General features: G+C 48.8%; 2 protein-coding genes across 2 annotated transcripts; one reads left to right on the top strand and one right to left on the bottom strand.

Annotated features, from left to right (window-relative positions):
- The first annotated feature begins 332 nt into the window (after positions 1–332).
- LOC123111840 (probable serine/threonine-protein kinase PBL28) lies at positions 333–3763 on the top strand. The gene is made up of 6 exons (XM_044532718.1): positions 333–962; positions 1072–1352; positions 1488–1687; positions 2287–2757; positions 2857–2979; positions 3094–3763. The coding sequence occupies exons 2-6, from the start codon at positions 1283–1285 to the stop codon at positions 3295–3297; spliced, it is 1068 nt and encodes a 355-aa protein (XP_044388653.1). The 5' UTR covers positions 333–962; positions 1072–1282; the 3' UTR covers positions 3298–3763.
- A 9248-nt stretch (positions 3764–13011) lies between these two features.
- Positions 13012–14905, bottom strand: LOC123116125 (serine/threonine-protein kinase BLUS1). Its single transcript, XM_044537129.1, has one exon. The coding sequence runs from the start codon at positions 14881–14883 to the stop codon at positions 13327–13329; it is 1557 nt and encodes a 518-aa protein (XP_044393064.1). The 5' UTR covers positions 14884–14905; the 3' UTR covers positions 13012–13326.
- Positions 14906–17334: the final 2429 nt, after the last annotated feature.

Here is a 17334-nt window from a genome sequence, read left to right as displayed (position 1 = left end):
GCCACCAACCTCTCACCTATAACGCCCCACAACACGTTGCCATCAGCAAAATCGCGCATGAAAAATGCTTAAGCAGCACACTTACTTCTCCCTCTCCAACCGTCGTTTCACCGCGTCAAAATCAAGCCAAGGATTGAGATCAGATTAATTTCCGCTTTAACCGAAACTCAAAAGTGCATAACAACCAGTTGGGTTGCAATGCTTCCACGGACTTACATGAGTTATGAGATCATGCTGAATATTATACACACACACACAAATGAAGATTTCTACGAGTTCAGAAGAGAGAAAGCTTCTTTGACAACGGCTACATCGCAACCACCGCCACCTCTACCACCGCTCGCTCCTCCTCAGTCCCTGGTCGCCATCAGGCCCTTCCGATTCTTCGTCCCCGATGTCCCAATCACTCACCATCCCTCCAAGTTCTGCTCAACCATTTCCTCTTTGCAATGCACCAACCATTAACCAATGAACCCTCCTTCCAATCCACCAAACTGCAAGAAACAACTGACACCCAGCTCTCCCTCCCTCCCCGGCTTTCGCCTTCGCCGGCAAAGTTGATCGCAATCTCACACTACTGATCGGCCAGTGATCACTGATGCACACGCTGCTGCTGCTGCTGCTGCTGCATCAACACATCATCCATTTGGATTCGGGCATTTCTTGGCACATAAGCACCCTCCTCCTCCACACGCTTTGCTAGTCCAAGCATGCTTGCTGCCTATTCCTTTACTTCTTTGCCAACGCTAGTAGGAGCCTTTAGGTGGCGCGTCTCCTCCTAGCTACGTAGCTCCCAAGAGATCAGCCCATCCCCTAGCTTCTTATCTCTGAATCCCGCCTGTACTGCACGCATTCCTTAGTCTTGTCCTCTCACCCTTCTGTCCTCTTCATCTCTTCCGTACCGTCCGACGAAGCCTCGCCGCTCCACCGCGCAGTGCATTCTCGTTTCTCAGCCGGTTCAGGTTCAGCCTTGTCCCCAGTGTTTTGCTTGTCCTGTTCATCATGTGCTTTGCTTTTAGGTGGCGCTGGGATTGATTTGTCTGACTGGTTCTGGATTTCTGATACTTGCAGTGGCAGCCATTCTTCCAGCACATGCGCCTTTTGTTACAAAGGAGGTGCAGGGGAGACTGTGTGCCTTGGGCTGACTGGAGCAAGGAATATCTTTGAACCTTTGATCAAGGAAAGGTATATTGGAATTAGATACTTTTGATTACAAGGAAAAAAGTTGTGACGACAACGACGAAGGCGCAGACCGCAGAAAGCCTCGGACAGTAATCTCAAGATGTTCAACAACATAGTATCCACATGGAACAAGAGGAGGAGAAGCAAATCGCTTGACCAGTTGAATCCTTGTGAGTGCAGTCCTCTGTTTCCGTCTCACTCTGTTGTCGGCAGAGTCATTTTTCACTGTATGCTTATCTGTTTCTTCAGTGCAATATTTAAGGTTTGCCATGAGGAATTTGATCATCTGATTTCTGCTTCTGCAGGGGTGTACAAGACAGCCGAGCTGTGGCAGGTGAAGGAGCAAGGCGCGCCGCTGCCGCTGCCCCCGCCGAAGAAGCGCAGCTGCTCCATGGTGTTCACCCTCAAGGAGATGGAGGAGGCCACCGGCATGTTCAGCGACAAGAACCTCATCGGCAAGGGCGGCTTCGGCCGGGTTTACAGGGGCGTGCTCAAAGACGGGCAGGTAAGTTCAGTTTCCACACGAAATACGTACGGCTCTTACTTTCAGATTCAGAAGATGGTGTTGTTTTTGTCACCTAGCTACAGTTTTCGGAATTCAGGTTACTGAATGTATGGGCAGGGTCTGAATATTTCCAAAGATTTTCAGAAGATTGTGGTGTTTTGTCATTTAGCTTTTTACATGTGTTTTTCAGATTATATTAGTATTTAGCACCAATGATTCTGTTGGGAAGAGAACTTCCTCTTTGGTTCTATGCATTTGTCAGTAGGACACACGCGCCTGACCTGAACGTGATAATCACGTCCGGCAGACAGCCCAGATCAGAGTGGTGTGACATTTGCTCCTGGCATCCATGTCAAGAAAAGCATCTGCCAACCACCAGTCAAATACGATCAAACACCAATAAATTCCAATGATGTTTTATTCCCCCTTCCAGTTTGACTAGCATAGATACACCAATAAATACCTTTGATCAAGGAGTATGTCATTAGTAGTACTGAATGCGATGTTTTATTCCCCCTTCCAGTTTGTAAATCTGTCAGCACCTACCTCGGTACCTGGTTTCAGTCCAACTAATGTCTTGTTGTTGTGAATGGATGAAGATTGTGGCCATCAAGAAGATGGACCTGCCGACGGCGAAGCAGGCGGACGGCGAGCGGGAGTTCCGGGTGGAGATCGACATCCTGAGCAGGCTGGACCACCCCAACCTGGTGACGCTGATCGGCTACTGCGCCGACGGGAAGCACCGGTTCGTGGTCTACGAGTTCATGCCCAAGGGCAACCTGCAGGACGTCCTCAACGGCATCCACGGCGAGGTGAGGATGGGGTGGGGGCAACGGCTGCGGATCGCGCTGGGCGCCGCCAGGGGGCTCGCGTACCTGCACTCCACCACCGCCGTCGGCGTCCCCGTCGTCCACCGGGACTTCAAGTCGAGCAACATCCTCCTCTCGGACCACTTCGAGGCCAAGATCTCGGACTTCGGGCTGGCCAAGCTGATGCCGCAGGACCTGGACCTGTACGCCACCACCAGGGTGCTGGGCACCTTCGGCTACTTCGATCCTGAGTACGCGCTGGTAATGGCCACGGCCCTCGCACCATTTCTGCAGAATCCGCCGTGCTGGTCGGGTTCTTGGTTGCACTAATGAGTAATGAGGATTCCATCTCGCATGCAGACGGGGAAGCTGACGCTGCAGAGCGACGTGTACGCGTTCGGCGTCGTCCTCCTGGAGCTGCTCACCGGCCGCCGCGCCATCGATCTCAGCCAGGGGCCTCAGGACCAGAACCTCATCGTCAAGGTACTTCCTCTCTCCCTCTCAGCCGGCTGCCGCACCGGCATCGTCCGGCACTCCCCGGCGTCCCCACTCTGCTGACCCTCGGCTGATTCTGTCTGCCCGGCTCGTGCTCTGCAGATACACCAGATGGTGGGCGACCGGAAGAAGCTGCGCAAGGTGGTGGACCGGGACATGGGGAAGGGGTCGTACACGTTGGAGTCGGTGTCCATGTTCGCGGGTCTCGCCGCGCGCTGCGTCTGCTTCGAGAGCGCCGGCCGGCCGGCCATGCAGGACTGCGTCAAGGAGCTCCAGCTCATCATGTACGCCAACATGAAGATATGAGCACGTTTTGAGAACGGCCGCGGATCTTTGCTTGGTTCAGTCTTGGAATTGTTATTCGAGGAAGAGGAAGAGGATGGCGAAACTTGTACAGAATTTTAGTACCCCGTTCCATCCATATTAATTGCGGCTGATCTAGTACAACTTTATACTATATCAGCGACAATTAATACGGATCGAAAAGAGTAACTTCTCATCGCGCCGTACGTTCTTGTGATGGTGGTAGGATTGTTTCAAAGTCTTGAAATGAGAGGGCTTGGTTTGTGATGTCCAAGAAATGGTGTCTCAAGAAGAGATCTGCCCTGTCGTCAACGATCGATGGAGGGAGCAAGTGATTTTTTTTTTCTTTTGGATTTGTACAGATGGTTAGAATCCCTGACTTTTGTATTATTGTGATGCACATTGCCACTTATATTAATTATTAAATAAAATATAAAATAAAGTCAATCACGGCGAACAACACTTTCAAGAAGAGATAAATGTCTTAGTGCTATCGTTGTCATAGTCTGGACAAAGGTTCTCATCCTAGTTGTCGAGACTAGCAACGAATATCGACACAATAGCAAGTAGACACTGTTTTCAACAAGGTAACAACGCAAATTCGTCGCGGTTGAGTCCGACCAATAAAGGTCAATATAAGAGTTTCCGTCCGAACTTGAAGCGTGTTCTAATCAATATATCAATGACAGATCATTCGATTGTCACATCCGCTAGCACTCCATGCCAAAACAGAAGGGTACAAACAGATTGGTGGGACATCTTTCCACCTTAGACCATTGCCACTGGCTTTAGGGGTTCATTCATGTCTCGGTGTAAAACTGACCACTGCCATTCCACACCGGCACGGGTCATATTGCATCATTCACCATATTATTAGAACCGCTACAATGCTAGAGCCTGCGGGGAATCACTGGTGCAGGGGAATCACTGGTGCACCCCTTACTCATCAATGTCGTATGTTGCTGCTAGCACCACGAACACCTTCTTACTATGACCGTTCCCCTTGCAATAGATGAAAATTCCATTTGAGCTGTCAGCGAGCACCCAAGGCACCGCATGCGACCACCAACGCTGTACCTACATGATGCATTGCAGACAATTATCAGATATCAATTTTTGACGATGTTGTTGTAGTTCGAATACAGTTTTTCAAAACTAATTGTGTGTAATGTGGAAACCACTAGCACACAATTATCTTTGTACGGATGTGTGCGATGAAGTTGGCTATCATCGTCGAGCTGTTTTAAACGAAGCATGTGCGATGTTAGAGTTCAAGGCTGACGACTTTTCGTCAAGAACCGTGTGCAATGTTATGTCCAACACTAGGGTATTAGATTCTATATATAATTTAATTACTGCAATAGCTAATACACCAGAAAATGCATGTCAATTTGAATGCAGGTAGAACTGAATGTATTTCACATATATCAACAAACATTTTTTTTTAGAAATGAAGGAGGATCCCCGGCCTCTGCATCTGGACGATGCATTCAACCATTTTATTAATTATTCACACAAGACCTTACAAAGTCATACAACAGCAAGACTGAAGCCACTGTCTAGGCAACAAACTGTCGCTACTGCTATCTAATTGATGAAGGGATATTGATACTCTGGGCCTTTTTTTTTTGGTTTAAAAGGAAACTTTATTCATTTGAAATAACCAGTACATCGTTTGTGAGGATCATTACAATTTCATTTGGAGGTTCCTCAAACCAGTCGGAAGTCGAAGAAAATCTAGCTAATCTAGCAAGTTCATGAGCTACTTTATTTGCCTCTCTATTACAATATTCGAATCTAGTCGTGACAAAATCACAGGCATAGTGGTAACAATCCTCAAAAACTGCCGCCGCCGCTCCTGTTGATTGTCCTCCTTCCTGCATGGTCTCAACCACCTCCATGTTGTCTGAGTTGATGATTAGGCGGTTACACCCCGCCCTTTGCGCCATTGTTAGGCCAAACTTGAGAGCTAAAGCTTCAACCATCAAAACATCCGCACAATAGTCAATCTTTCCATTTCCTCCTGCAATGAACCTACCTTTGTGGTCTCTTAAAACTGCCCCCATCGTACCCTTCAACATATCATGATCAAAAGAGGCTTCAACATTAAGTTTTAAAAAATCCCTAGGAGGGCAGTACCAACCCCCCTTTTTCATCGTGGCCTTTGGAGATGATGCATTTACAAAGTTGGATGTGAGAGCTATGATCCCCATTGCTATCTGATTTGCATTCTGATTTGTTGATAGTCTGGGCCTAATACCAAACAGACCTCGCAGCCAAACCTAAGCATCTAAGACCTGAGGTCCCAACCAGGACGTCTGCCGGGTATGGGTACCAAACAGTCCGGCGTGCTCCTCAACCAGGACGCTTGCCGGGTATGTGGCCGCCGCAGCCACCTGCCACCAATCCATCTTCAGAGCTGTACTGTTGCATCTACCTTGCCCAGTCTAGCTGCTGCCGACGCCACCACGACGCCAGAGAACGTCGACCTCCTGCGCGTGTGCATCGCCACACATCTGACGCCAAGCCTCCGCTGCTCCATGCCGCCAAGAACCTCCGCCATGAATATGTAGAAAGAAACACCACTCCACCGAGGAAGCCAACCGCTGGTCCCTCAAGGCCGAGTGCATCTCCAAGAATGCCCCCCAAGGGGGTAACGACACATGAATGCCGTCGTCATCCGATCAACTGATCTACGGTTTCCCCCGGAGGTATTGGGTGGGGTTGGTAGTTTCACCTCGATGATGCCTTCATGAAGGAAACGATGATAAGGGCATTGTCATCACCGGCTCCGGCCAATGACCGAATACCAGGTTTTCACCTGGATCCGTCCCAAGGAATCCACCGACAACCTGTGCACCGTCTTGACCGCCTTCAAAGCCCCAGATCTAGCCACCTAGATCCGACGACCTACCGCAACAGCAGTGCCACCGTAGCAGCCTTGGCGCACCAGCCACTGCCAGAGTGTGCCACTACTGGAGTCTGGGAGGAGTGCTCCCACCCCCACCTCGCCAAACCGCGAGAGCTGCCAAGATGGATCCCGCGCGCTCGTCACTGTCTCTGGTCTGAACCAATCCGCAATCAGTTCGCCATCACAGATCCGCCTTGGACAGGGACTGCACCACACCATGCCACTTTGGGAAGCCCGAGCTTCACCCGCCGCCACCATCCAGGGTCGCCGCCCTAGGATCCAGACAGAACATCGCTGCTGCCACCGGCCTTGTTCCGCCACTGCCGACCTGTCGAGCCGCCGGCCACTGCGACTCCACCGCCATGCCACCGACGGATCGGGCGAGGATATCCATCTTCCCCGAGGGCACACACCGCAACCTCTTCACTACGTATTAGATGATTTCCGTGTCGCACGGGAAGCCGCCGTGGCCACATCCCCATCCCTCATCGAATGCCGCGCACGTGCCACCCCGCCACCGGCGAAGGACGCTGCCACGAGGAGACCCGCACGCAGCCGCCACACAGCTAGGCATCGACCCATCTGCAGCCGCGCCATCGGGCCCGCCGCCGTCAAGATCGTCGCCAGGATCCGCGCGCCCTGGCGCCTCCACCTGGCCTGGCTGCCCCCGCAGGCCACGGACGCGAGGAGGGGAGAAGGCCCCCCGCCACCAACCACCGCGAGAGGCTTTGTCTCGGCGGCGGGGAAGGGGAGGAGGGGGAGGTCTACCGGCAGGAGGTGGCGGCGCCGCCCGTGTCGCCCGCGGCAGGGGCGACGTGGGGGCTAGGGTTGCATTTTCTATACAAGTGGGGGCTAGGGTTGAATTTTCTATACAACATATGTTCAATAATTACGAGCATCAAACTAAGTGAAAGGATCAAAATACAACAAATAGCACCAATTTGGCACTAAACACTTAGCTACAACAACTTTAGGGACGATGAAGAGCGAGGTGAAAGACATTTGGGTCGTTCTAGTTGTTGAACAAGCGAAATAACTATATTGTGCCTTTGTTCATGTGGAAGGATTCAACAACCTTTGTCCAACCCCTTGTGATGACTACCCGCTCATCCTTCATCATCGAGGAAGATATCAAGTTCTTCATCATGGTTGTCTTGGTGGGATACTTCAATTTTCTTTCCTCATCATGAATCATGTAGTTTGGGAGGTATTCCTCATTGAACAGCTTTGAAAACCACTAAAACATGAATATTCAGATATTCAGTATTGTGGTCTGCAGAGACGTTGTGAATGGAGAAAGTCTATAGTTCATACCATCTTGAAATTCGCTGTTGTCTTGGATAACGCACAAAGAGTTTGATTTTGATTGCCCATCTGTTTATCCTAACAATCTTTTTTAGTTTCTTCACTTAACCCTGTATCAAGAATATCTCATTGCCCCATATACATAAAAGGGTCGAAATGTGGATCTATACCATGTCATATGAACCTACATGCACGAGATTTTAAACATTACAAGGCTACTTGGAAATTGTACAATAATATACAATAAGCCATAGAAAGATGAAGCTAACCTCGATGGTAAAGAGCAGCATCTCCCATTGTGAACCTGCAAGAAGTACATGCATGTTGAGAAACGAGAATTAGTAGACTATCAATAATATCTTCATTATGAAGACTTAGCAAACTAATATACCAAAATAGTTCATATGGAATAACGCATATCAAAATAGTTTAAGATTTCCATTATTTGTTCAATTCAGCATGCTTACAACCAGACAGAAAATATAATGGCATTGCCTGAAGGAACATTGAACCAGACAATCCATATTGTTCATAGAGCCATCTGCCCCATTGAACACATAATATCCATGATTCGACAATAGAGGTCTTATAGTTAAAGAGAGCAATGCATAATCAACAAAAGATGGCATAGAAGGAGGGCTTAAGTAGCTACAAGTACCTTCTAATTGTCTAGAATACTACGGATAAATTTTCTAAAATGAGCTAACTACTTGTCGTCGGAGACAATGATGAGCTCCTTCCCTTGAGAAGAACCCGAGGCCTCCACATCGTGGGTGCCTTCCTCATACTAATGTGCCCTGCCTCGACGGGCAAGGATCCGGAGGTGCCGACAATGAACTTTGCCTTCAACTTAGCCAAAATGGTCTCGATGGCATAGTCCACCCTCCCGGTGGCCTTAAAGGCGGAGTAGCTTGAGCCACCGAAGCTGGCCCGGGCCTTCAAGAAAGTCGCACCCCTCTCCATGAGCTAGACTCTATCGAAGAAACCGACATCAGAGGGCACAAATTCCAATGCAGTTTGCAAGATGTCGTTGTCGATGAGCTCGATGTTGTAGTCGGCCCTAACAAGATGAAAATATTCAAGACCACACTTGTTCTCCGCTTTCAACCACACTAGGGTTTCCTCGGGCGTGCCGGCCTTGATGACGAGGTGGTCTTCCGGGACCTTTGGGTCGGCGCGCATGGAGGAGACCATGGCTTCATTCAAATAAAATAAGTGCAAGTTGATTATTTTGTCTAAACTTATGAAAATTTTGTGTTGACTACCTTGCCTTAACTAAGATTGCAAAATAACCATGCCACCACTATAGCTATACAATATTTTTAGGTGAAGAATTCAGAGGGCTATCTGGGCGTACCGATCATAAGTGAACCAAAACCTCTCGTTATTTCGGTTCAGACAAATGAGTTCCTTACCATTAATTTTGTTTCTTACTCGAGGACGATCAAGCTAGGGGAGGTTGATGAGTGATATTTCTGCAATCATTCCACCATTGTTTGAACCTGAGAATCCTAGATTTTCATAGAGAATCACTTCGGTATTGCAAGTAATGACTTATGAATGCAAGAAATTGCAAAATCCCTTTGTTAAATGTGTTTCTACAGGAAATGGACAAAAAGAGGAAAGAAAATCCTCATATACACTGAAATACGAAGTGTAGGAACCAAGCCAAGTCAACTAGGGGCACACCAAGGGCAATCGAGTGATTGACGATGTATGGTACGACCGCGGTCACTCTTGCCACCGGTCGTTCTAGTCGTCAGGAGCACCTTGACGTCCATCTGATCACATGTTATAAAGGGAGCCATGCCTAATTCGCGACGGAGGAGAGCACAAAGGAACATCACGGCACAAGAGGCCATTCATAAACCCTAGCCATCGCCATTTACCATCTCATCTCCATCACCACCGTATCCATTCTCCCTCGAGTTAGCCATACTTGTAAACGGTGCATCAGAATCGGCAACAGGGTAAGACTATTAATCAACCAATCATTCATATTTATGTAATCTACAATGTTTTCTCCTTGCAATCTGACCGTGATGAGCGAGTAACCTTAAGGCAATGGGTTGAGGTTGTCATGTTATAAAGGGAGCCATGCCTAATTCGCGACGGAGGAGAGCACAAAGGAACATCACGGAACAAGAGGCCATTCATAAACCCTAGCCATCACCATTTACCATCTCATCTCCATCACCACCATATCCATTCTCCCTCGAGTTAGCCATACTTGTAATCGGTGCATCACAATCGGCAACAGGGTAAGACTATTAATCAATCGATCATTCATATTTATGTAATCTACAATGTTTTCTCCTTGCAATCTGACCGCGATGCGCGAGTAACCTTAAGGCAATGGGTTGAGGCATTGCCCTGCAACCCTATGTATTTGTGCATGAGATCGTTGGATGACTTTGCTTAATTGAAGTTATTTTTATGTGTGATTCGCAATAGAGTTGTCTTCTGACTTATTCTCATTCTAAGGCCTCGCGGGTTCCTGGGATCCCGGAGATTGATCAATGAGGAGGTAAGAAGCGAGGATGCGTGGAACACTATTCTGAAAACCAGTGACAAAAAGGATTAGTACGGTAGCGCGGATCAATTCCTTGGGGATATATGAGGTGTAATCATTAAACACCCAATGCTTTTGTCTGGAGAAATCCTTAATAGCCGAGGTAGCTCTGCGCAGTAAGGGACAACGGTTGGACAACTAACTCTCGGTGCAGGTCATGAACCTGTCATGATGTACTTTGGACTCATTCGTCACTTCATCACGTTGTGAGCACATCGTAACGGGTGTCTACCAGAAGTATGTTGTAATCAATACGAGATCCCACACACAAGTAAAAGCTTGTAATATAAGTCATCATACCCTACCAATTTCCTTATCATTGTTTACACTGAAAAGGTCATTTAAAAAGGTCCAAAAAACTTGATATTTTGTGAGAACAATAACTTGCTTGAATCTTTGTCAGAGCCACATCCTCCCGTGGGTTCGATACCCAGGGTCACTCCCTGAGAAAAGACAAGGGACTATCTGCAATCCAAAACCGGATCACAAAGGGTCACCAGGCGCCTTCTTCTTCTTCTTCGTCGCCACCTTGCTAAGCGCCTTCATCGCCTCCGACAGCTTCCTCGCCCGCTTGCCGCCGACCGGAGCAATGGCAGGGTGATCGTGCGTCCCGTGTCCGCCGGGGCCTTGCAGTAGACCTTTGTTGATGACACGACGCTCTGCACCAAGTTCTTCGTTCGCAACCTCTTCCTTGGCACGAGCGCTGGCACGCGGGTCAATTCCAACAACGTCGAACCGGCGGGGGTAGTGGAGTTGCCTTCCGGTTCCACTGTTGTCAAAATCGAGGCTTGCTGGGGCAACGGTCGCGAGGTTGGGCGGCCGTGGCGGTGATAGGTGGCACCTCCGGCGAGATTGGGGAGTGGCCGAAATTATCCTGAGAGATGACACCGGTCAAGTAAAAATGAGAGAGTTGGGGTTGCCTTTTGGGGAAACTCCTTAAAATTTTGCTCCTCTAAACGTTTGAAGGATCGGCTAGGTGTTGTTAACTCCTTATTTTGAGGAGCTAAAGGTTTTTAAGAAATCAGCTAGATATGCTATCACTTGCTTCACATACATATCTCACAATAGCTATATGCAAGTTGACTGTATTTGTAATTTGGATAAGCCGATTTTATTGGAGGAGAAAACAGTAGGAGAAAAACAAAAGCTGAAGGAAGAAGAAAGTAGGTCAGCCGTTCGATCTTAACCTAATAACCCAGAAAATCGGCTTACGCAAAATAATTTTTGAGGCGGCTGTTGCCTACGAGAAAAGAGATTCTACCATGCACGGGAGATTAGGATGCATGCAGCAATGTGTCACATCAATCAGTCACAGATTATGCCATGACCACTAGCTCTCTTCTATATCCTAACACACAATAATACCTCACATATCCATATTTTTTCATATAATTTCAAAGCTTCAATCTATTTTATTTTTTTGAATCATAATTCCAATTTACGATCCGCTTACATATTTGAGTTCCTTGCGATTAGGACTTTGAAACAAGACCACTTTTGAATATATTTTGAGAGGTTTTAAAGTTTATATTTAAAAACATGATGAAACTCTATGAAACATAATGATGCAATCTAGAACACGAAAAACCTATAACACCTAATAAGTTTGGACGCCGATAACACCCACACGTGCGGGCGTTAAGGGGTCTGCCCACACAGTTTGTGTGGTGTTTAAGAGGATCAGCCCACACTCCTACGTGTGGGAAAAACAAGTAATGCCCACACACCTCTTTTTGTTCCTCGCGGTCCCTCTCACATGCCTGCATGTGGGCAAAATAGATAACACCCACACTCCCGTACGTTAGGCCTCCTACCTTATGGTCCCGCACGCCCCGCGTGACAGTCACCACCGTCCCCGCAATTGCCATGGTCTGGACCCTCTTTCATGTTCATTTAACTGCAGTTGTCACGTCGCTGAACTACAGTTGCCATGTCGGACAACTACATTTGCCATGTATGGTCTGGTCTACTGCAGTTGCCATGATTTCAAAACTTTAGGAGTTGCCACCTACTAACACTAGGCAGTTGAGAGAGTTGCCATGTGCTCACAAGCACGCTAGGGCAGTTGCCATGTAAAAAGAAGAGTTTTCATCTGCTTACGTGCATGCTAGGGCAGTTTCCATGTACCATACAAAAACGCATGGCAACTCGGATAATAGAGAGTTTCCATCTGCTTACGTGCACACTAGGCAGTTGTCATGTACCCTGCAAAACACATGGCAACTGACATGTTCAGGTAAAAGAAGAGTTACCATCTGCTTACAAGCACACTAGGGCAGTTGCCATGTACACTGCAAAACACATGGCAACTAGCAACTTGGGTGTGGGAGAGGAGACGGGTGTGTGGGCGAGATGGCAAATGCCCACACACCAGCCCTTGTGCGTGAGTGAAAACTGACGTGTGGACGAAATGCTAAACGCCCACACACCGGCCCCTCCGTACGGTGAAACAGACGTGTGGGCGACTGGGTGAATGCCGACACACTAGCACAGTCCTACGTGGCACCATAAACATGCCAAGATTCGTGCACCCACAAACGGACGCGGATCCACGCGTGTGGGCGAGATGCAAACGCCCACACGTGTGGCGTTAGTGTTTCCGATAAGTTTTAAGTGGATTGACACTAAACAGATGATTGGATGAACCACAGTGAAATAGTATGATTTTTTCCTTTTGAAACATAATAAAACATTATGGTAAAACATTTAATTTTTTTAGTACCTTTATATTGTAATGCATGTTTCTAAGTAAGGAGACAGTAGATGAATAGTGCACTGTACAAGTTTGATGATGACACACATGTCTGTTACTTTTTTTTGGGTGAAATATCTGTAGGATCTCTGACTCAACACTCAATGAACAAGAGAGTATAGACAAAGAAATACTAATATCAAACATCTTAGTGGGAAAAGTGGCATGGATCTCACACAAAGCATTAACTGCTCAGCTATGCACGGTACCTCCCGTGCATGATAGAAAAGCCGGTCTCCTGTTGCCTACATATCCGTACCCCAATTGGTCGTTGTGGTCCGTGGTGAACTGGTGATTTGTACATATGGTACAAGAGTACAAGTTGTTCAATAGGAGTACTATATACCTACATATTGGTACTTCTTGGGTGCTACGTGGATGCCATTGTGCATCTGGAACAATTCAAATACACGAGCACGCATCCGCAAACGAAATGGACGCGTACATGTTGATGTTGTGCGGCTACCCGCAAAATGTCTCCAGTTTCTCATATCAACCAGCCCTCCCACGAAGAAGCTCCTCCAGGTGGGCATTCCTGGTGATTTCCTCCTCTACCTCCAGGGTCAGCACCTCCACCCTCTGCTCGAGCTGACGCACGTACGCGAGTAGCATCTCCTCCCTGGCCGTCGTCTCGCGGCAGCAGTTGCCGTTGTGGTGATAGCAGCACCCACCTTCCAGTTCTTGGGCCAGCATCCGTTTCTGCACCTCGAGGCTTCCCAAGATAGTCACCAGATGCGGCACCACCACCCCTTTCACGCCAAACGATCCGTCGTTTTCTTCTCGATCACATTGTTCTTCCGTTACTCCCTTATCTCCGTCTTCTCCGGCGCCTTCGCAGGCCCGCTCGGGCACGGTGTCCTCGTCGTCGAGTGGAAGGAATAGCCGTGCTACCGTCTCGGTCCGGTCGAGCTCCTCAAAGCTGTCCGCGTCTTCCTTTCTCGGGCAGTCCGCGCCGAAGTTCCAGCCGCTCATTCGGCGGTTCTTGACGATGCTCGCGCTCGCCTGGCCGTGGCACGGCGACACGCAGCGCGCGCCCCCGGCGGCGCAGCCGCAGAGGCCCGTGACGTCCTTGCAGCGCTCCTCGATGCTCGGCACGATGCTGAGGACGTTGCGCACTAGGTAGTCCTTGGAGCGGCAGCCTTTGAAGAACGGGTGCCGGAGAAGCTTCTCCGCCGATGGCCGCTTGGCCGGCTCTTGGCACAGGCAGGAGGACACCATGGCCTTGAACGCCTTGGAGAGCTTCTTGTTCTTGGAGATCTCCGCGTCCTCCATCCGGACGCGGCTCGTGATCCTCATCAGCATCGACTTGGACGGCGGCAGGTGGGAGAGGGGCGGCCGGCCGTGCGCGAGCTCGAGGGCCGTGATGCCGAACGACCAGATGTCGGCCTTGATGCCGTAGCCGACGTGCGAGTGGATGACCTCCGGCGCCATCCAGTACGGCGTCCCTGCCATCTCGCTGAAGTAGGAAGAAGAGCTGAGAACAACCTGAGGGGCGTGTGTCAAGGGCCCGGAGAAGGACGACGCCGGCGGCGGGGTCTCGTATATGGACGCGGACACGCCGAAGTCGGCGAGCTTGACGGAGCCGTCAGAGTCGACGAGGAGGTTCCCGGCCTTGATGTCGCGGTGGATGCGGCCCTGCTCGTGAAGGTAGCAGAGCGCACGGAGCGTCTCCTTGAGTACCACCGCGATGCACGGCTCCGGGAGGCCGTCGGGGAAGCCATGGGCCAGGATGGAGTGCAGCGAGCCGGCGGCCATGAACGGCATGACCACCCACAGGTGGCTGCCCACGGTGAAGGAGCAGTGCGCGCGCAGGACGTTGGCGTGCGACAGGAGCGCCATGGCCTTGGCCTCCCGCCACACGTCCTCCAGGTTGGCGCGGGAACGCTCGAGGTCGATGGCCTTGATGGCCACCGGCACCGAGCCGAGCGGCAGGCACGCGGCCTTGTACACGACGGCGCTGACGCCGCTCCCGATCTTGCAGAGCAGGCGGTAGCACTCTGGGTTGAGCGGGTACTTGGCTTCGCCGCCAGCCCCCGCCTCGTCTGCCATGTCTGTGGGGACGCCGGCCGGAAATGAGAGAATGGATGTACATACTACTACACTGGTGATGATACTTACGTAGCGTCTCGTATACAGCAAACACTAGGTGCGAAAGCGGCCTGATTGGGGCGTGCCGCGTGCACAAGAGATGTCCGTGATCGCTTGTGGTCAGGAGGAAAGTTGATCACAGGGTAGCACCGCATGTAAAGTAGGAGCAGAAAAAGATGAAAGGGGGTTGCATCACAAGGTAGTGTCGCGAAGAAATTTGTTGCCGGAAGCAGATGGGTATCTCGTGAACCTATGTGGTCTCCAAATGTTCTTCCTTTTCTTCAAGGTGAAGAGGCACAGAAGGCATTTCAAAAGCCCCTTGATTCATCACGAGATGTAGAATATGAAGGAATATCGCAACAGAGAAATTCGAATAGTTGTTCCCTAACGGTGAGCTCCCTTCTATCCCAAAAAAGATTTTGTTGGTATAAACCCAAATGATAAGTGTCACACGTGTCGTGAAACACTTAGCCTGACGTTTTTTACAATTAAAGTTGTTATCGAAAAAAATGAAACTTGTTATCCGAAAAAATTGTCATCACCGCGTCACTAAACTTGCCGTACAAAGCGCTTGGAGTTGCCATGTGTTTGTGCCACACGTGTGGCAATTATCATGGTCCATTATAAAAGGGCAACAATATGGTTAGCCGGGGATAATCTGAAAAGATCCACCACCTCCCATTCGATGGAGCCTCAAATAGTCGCCCAGTTTTTACAAAAGGAGCTTTGTTGTGCTCGACCTTCTACAACAAAAGCCTTGTTGCAGTCTTTCTGAACCATTTTTTCCTCTAATCTCCGCGACGGGAGTCTTGTTGCCATTTTTTCCAAACCATTTTTTCCTCTGATCCCTTCAACAGTAGCCTTGTTGCACTCGGCCTTCCGCAACAAAAGCCTTATTGCATCTTTCCGTGCGGTGGCACGTCGTCCTTGGCGCCGCCTTGCAGCGGCGACGTCGGATGCAAAATCTACGGGGATTTTGTGCATCATGGGAGGCTGCCAAAATCATGGATGTATCCATGTTTCATTGAAGCATTGGCACAACAACATCGGTTGCAGAATGATGATGGCATTGGGTCATGGCGTGAAGAAGCACTAGCCAGCGCCGGTGAGCAGCCTTGCAACGTGCGTACTCGCCCAGTTTTTCGCTTGCAACAGCGGTGCCCTGTGATGCGTCTCCAACTTGGTTGCTCCCCATTTGCAGCAAGGACTATGCGATTGGAAGGTGGCAGTGTGAGCGTGGAGATGGAGATACATGAAAGAGACGGGGTGCGAGAAGAATGGCTGAGAAATTTCTAAAGGATAAGGGAGGGGAAAGGAAATGTGGCTTGGGCTGGTCGATGCAATGGTGTGTGGAAGGGCACGTGGCACACACTCAAGGTGGCGGGACGTGTGGTCAGACCGCAACAAGCATCATGTTGCACAACATATTTTGCAGCAAGGCCTATGTTGCAAACTAGCTGGTCACTTCGCGTTGTGCGGCTCGCCGTAGGATCAAAATCGGATCGGACGGCCGCAAAGGTGATCCACGCACGCCCGTTATCAGCTTGGTGAGGGCAAGTGTTTCCGATTATAAAAAGGAAAATTTTCAACTTCACGCCTCGGCCGGTATAACCAAAATCAACCGTGATAAAGAAACATTGGGAAGGTTAAACATGCATAGTTTTCTAAGAAATATAACTCACAGAGATAACCTCATTAAATTCATACTTCCAGCCGACTCCAATGTTTCGCAGTTGGTTTTGGTAAATAACCATTCAATCCAATGATTTGATTGAGAAAATAACATGCATGATTTAACTTCCCAGTCAATTTTTCTTCTAAATCGACAACAATAGTTGTCGAGAAATTTGTAGTCTATGCAGTGCAACATCTAACATTATGCAGGTGTGCATTTGGTTGGACACACGTCATTACTTACATTAACATGTTTTCTATAAATACATTGTTCCTAAAATACAATTAATATGGAAAGGAGGGAATCATTGTCATGACTGTCATATTCAACTTTATCCACCAACACCACATGATTGCAGGTGGAAGAGTTAACACATAACGGTTCTTGAGTTGACAAAGAAATCTGATTGTAACAACTCGAAACAATAGGGTTAATCTCCGGCATTGAGAACAAATTCTAGGTACAAACTTATGTACATTTTACCAGTCCTCCACATAAGTAGTTCAAGATTGGTCATATGCTCTTGTCGAGTCTTAACCACCATCATAGATCACTGAAGCTGAGTGGCACATGACATGAGCTTTAGTGTGGACAAAAAGGTGAAACATTAAATATAGACGCTTACATTAATCAACAATATGGTGTGAGAATTTGTAAGAGTTATTATTATCATTTAGAGGCAATTTGCATGTCCATACATTGATGCGGGACGATTTGAACCACAAGTCTATGTCCAT

Source organism: Triticum aestivum, chromosome 5B (genome assembly GCF_018294505.1).
Source record: "Triticum aestivum cultivar Chinese Spring chromosome 5B, IWGSC CS RefSeq v2.1, whole genome shotgun sequence".
NCBI lineage: Eukaryota > Viridiplantae > Streptophyta > Magnoliopsida > Poales > Poaceae > Triticum > Triticum aestivum.
Note: the sequence above shows the minus strand (reverse complement) of the source record. Positions and strands in the feature narration are given on the sequence as shown.